The sequence below is a fragment of the Sapajus apella genome, unplaced genomic scaffold, assembly GCF_009761245.1.
Source record: "Sapajus apella isolate SASKATOON/1434 unplaced genomic scaffold, GSC_monkey_1.0 scaffold10, whole genome shotgun sequence".
Classification (NCBI taxonomy): Eukaryota; Metazoa; Chordata; class Mammalia; order Primates; family Cebidae; genus Sapajus; species Sapajus apella.
Window position 1 is genome coordinate 7,686,542 of NW_022436950.1, and position 2,419 is coordinate 7,688,960.

General features: G+C 64.1%; 1 protein-coding gene across 2 annotated transcripts; it reads right to left on the bottom strand.

Annotated features, from left to right (window-relative positions):
* Positions 1-404: 404 nt before the first annotated feature.
* On the bottom strand, positions 405-1,800 carry LOC116551653 (DIS3-like exonuclease 2). Of its 2 annotated transcripts, XR_004269028.1 has the most exons (3): positions 1,547-1,800; positions 1,311-1,415; positions 405-776 (listed from the first exon to the last, which is right to left on the bottom strand). XR_004269028.1 is itself a non-coding variant. In XM_032277923.1 (2 exons), the coding sequence occupies exons 1-2, from the start codon at positions 1,604-1,606 to the stop codon at positions 1,236-1,238; spliced, it is 240 nt and encodes a 79-aa protein (XP_032133814.1). In that variant the 5' UTR covers positions 1,607-1,800; the 3' UTR covers positions 405-1,235. The 2 variants fall into 2 exon arrangements, 1 of the variants encoding a protein (XP_032133814.1); XM_032277923.1 differs by having other exon boundaries at positions 405-1,415.
* Between the last annotated feature and the right edge of the window lie 619 nt (positions 1,801-2,419).

The window sequence follows — 2,419 nt, forward strand, 5'->3', positions numbered from 1 at the left end:
AGGGCCTGATGTCGACGCGAAGCTCCATCTCAATCCCTGCAGCAGGACCCCAGGTCCTTCCCTCGGCCTCTGGTCAGTAACGGGGGTCTGCTCCAGGGTCAGGGCAGAGCCCTGCCTCTCTCCACTGTGGTTGTCCCCAAGGAAGGGGAGGTGATACCAGAAAGCAGGGCCCTCAGGAAGGGCTCTGGGTGAGCTGGGAGGGCCCAGGGGCCCCAAAACCCACCCAGGAGGCTGCCGTGCTGGGGGAGCCCAGGGGACACAGAGGAGGGAAAGGGGGGCACCGCAGGAGGCAGGGAAGGGCTCGCCAGGACTTGGGGGGACAGAACACAGAGGGGACCACTTGCCCTTCCACCCTGGAGGGCTTCACTGCTTGGAGGAGGCCCTTGGCCCTCCATCCTGGCCCACACCTGCCTGGCTGGAAGGAGCTTCAGGGAGGCCCTGCCAGGCCACCTCTGGCTGAGGCAGCAGGTGAGAGTAACCACGGGCCAAGGGCGGGGCTTGCAGGCTCCTGGCTCTGTGTGCTAATGGGCCCAGGGCTCACTGCACTGAGGTGGGAACAGAGAACAGTGGCGGAGGAGTGCTGCGCCCCCTGCTGGTGCCATCTGTCGGTGCAGGCGGGGCTGGGCCCACCGCGGGGTGACCTAGACTTGAACTTCAGGACACAGAGCCCCAAGGGTCTGCAGGTGGACTCCGTCCTTCCTCTTCTGCCCGGCTCCAGGTTATGAACACCACATTTGCTGCGCACAATGGGCTGGACACTGCACTCCCCGGGCACTCTGGATATTAGGAAATTCAAAGCCAGGCACAGGGGCCAGGTGGTGACCTGAGGACCCCAGGGCCAGCTGCAGCCAAGCCCCTAAGGTGGCATTAGGACAGGTCCATGTCCCCTTAGAGAGAACTGTGAATCAACAGTCACCCAGCGCAGGAGCCGGGTCAGGGACAGTTCTCTCCCTTGTCTTCAGGGGACACAGTTTCCAGAGCTGCCAAGGACCATTCGCTGGCCTTTCATTCCTTCACGTTCCTAATAAGCACAGTCCCCAAAGCCCGCACACCCTGCCGAGCTGTACTGCCCATGGAGGGGCCGCTTTCTGGTTCCTGGGTCCTTGGGGAAGGGGGCCAGGCCCGGCCCTGGGCCTGGAGCCACCATCCCAGGTGGAAGAGGTGGGCATCTCAGCAAGGTCCATCAGGTAGGCTTTGTGCTAGGGTTGGGGGAGCGAGGGGTGGAGTGGGACGCATCACAGCCTGCACCCCTCCGGGGTGGGATGGCTTGGGCTGCCCCGCCCGCCCCCGGGCTCTCCCAGGGCACTCACGTTGCAGTAGATGCGCTTCTGCACGCCGTAGCGCAGCACCAGCACGTCAAAGGCTTGGTTCAGGACGACCATCACCACGGCTTCTGACTCCAGGGGGCCACTCTCCTGCAGGGACAGTGCTGCAGCCATGGCACCTCCTGGCACTGCCCTGGGCTCCTTGAAGCCTCCTGGTGAGTTGGTGCCCGGGAGGGTTGGGAGCCAGAGGGAAGTGAGGGGCACCAGGCTGGAGGGCTCACCTTGACCAGAACGGCAAAGAAGAGGCCAGTGCTGAGCTCCTGCACGCGCTTGGAGGCCATGCGGCGGTCATTGCAGTGGTCCGCCTGCTTCTGCAGGGTATCGGGGGCCAAGCCAAGTTGCTCCCTATAGCCTGGGAAGAGGGGGCGGGGTCATGGGTGGGGCATGAGGGTGGGAGCCTGGGGGCTGGGAAGTGCTAAGGCAGGGGGATGGGCTGCATGGTGCTCTGCCCTAGGTGACAGATTAGGACCCCAGCATCCAGCTCTCAGGGCAGCAGAATGCAGCCCTCCAAGGTCAGCGCCCTTCTCCCAGCTGTGTCCTGGGCTGGCTGTGGGCCCCCTGCAGCTTCTGCAGCACTGGCCCATAGGGAGAGTTCTCAGGCCAGGCTCCCCTGAGCTTGGGTCCTGGCCCTTGGACCTCCGCCGTCACCGCAGAACGGTCTTGGGCCACCCAGCACCTGCTGTGGGGGAAGTGTATGTACAGGGGCATGTTGAACTGTGCCAGGTCCCACAGAAGCCCCGAGCGCAAGTACAGTGCCATCTGGGCAGTCCAGAGCTGCCCAGCCAGGCTGGGAGGGCCCATGCTACCCACAGCCTCGCCATTGCCGCCTTGGTGTGCACAGAACAGACAGGCTGCCGGCTGCTGAGTGAAGCCAGGGAGGACCAGGGCCGGGGGCCCCTTCTCTACAAGGGGACCCAAGGGAAGGCCAGGAGGCTAGGTAGAGCCCAAGGGTGCCCATACTTCTCTCTAGGAGACAAATCTGGCCTGTCTGGGCCTCAAAAATGCCCTCAAGGTGGCAGCACTGAGAATGGCCCAGACATGTACTGTCGCTGCTGGGCACCACCAGGAGGGAACAGTCTCTGGTCTACCCCTCC

Bases quoted from the DNA above. Each gene is read 5' to 3' on its own strand.
- LOC116551653 (XM_032277923.1), bottom strand. From the start codon at position 1,606: ATGGCCTCCAAGCGCGTGCAGGAGCTCAGCACTGGCCTCTTCTTTGCC. The intron at 1,416-1,546 runs GTGAGCCCTCCA...CTGTCCCTGCAG, and splicing joins TCTTTGCCGTTCTGGTCAAG to GAGAGTGGCCCCCTGGAGTC.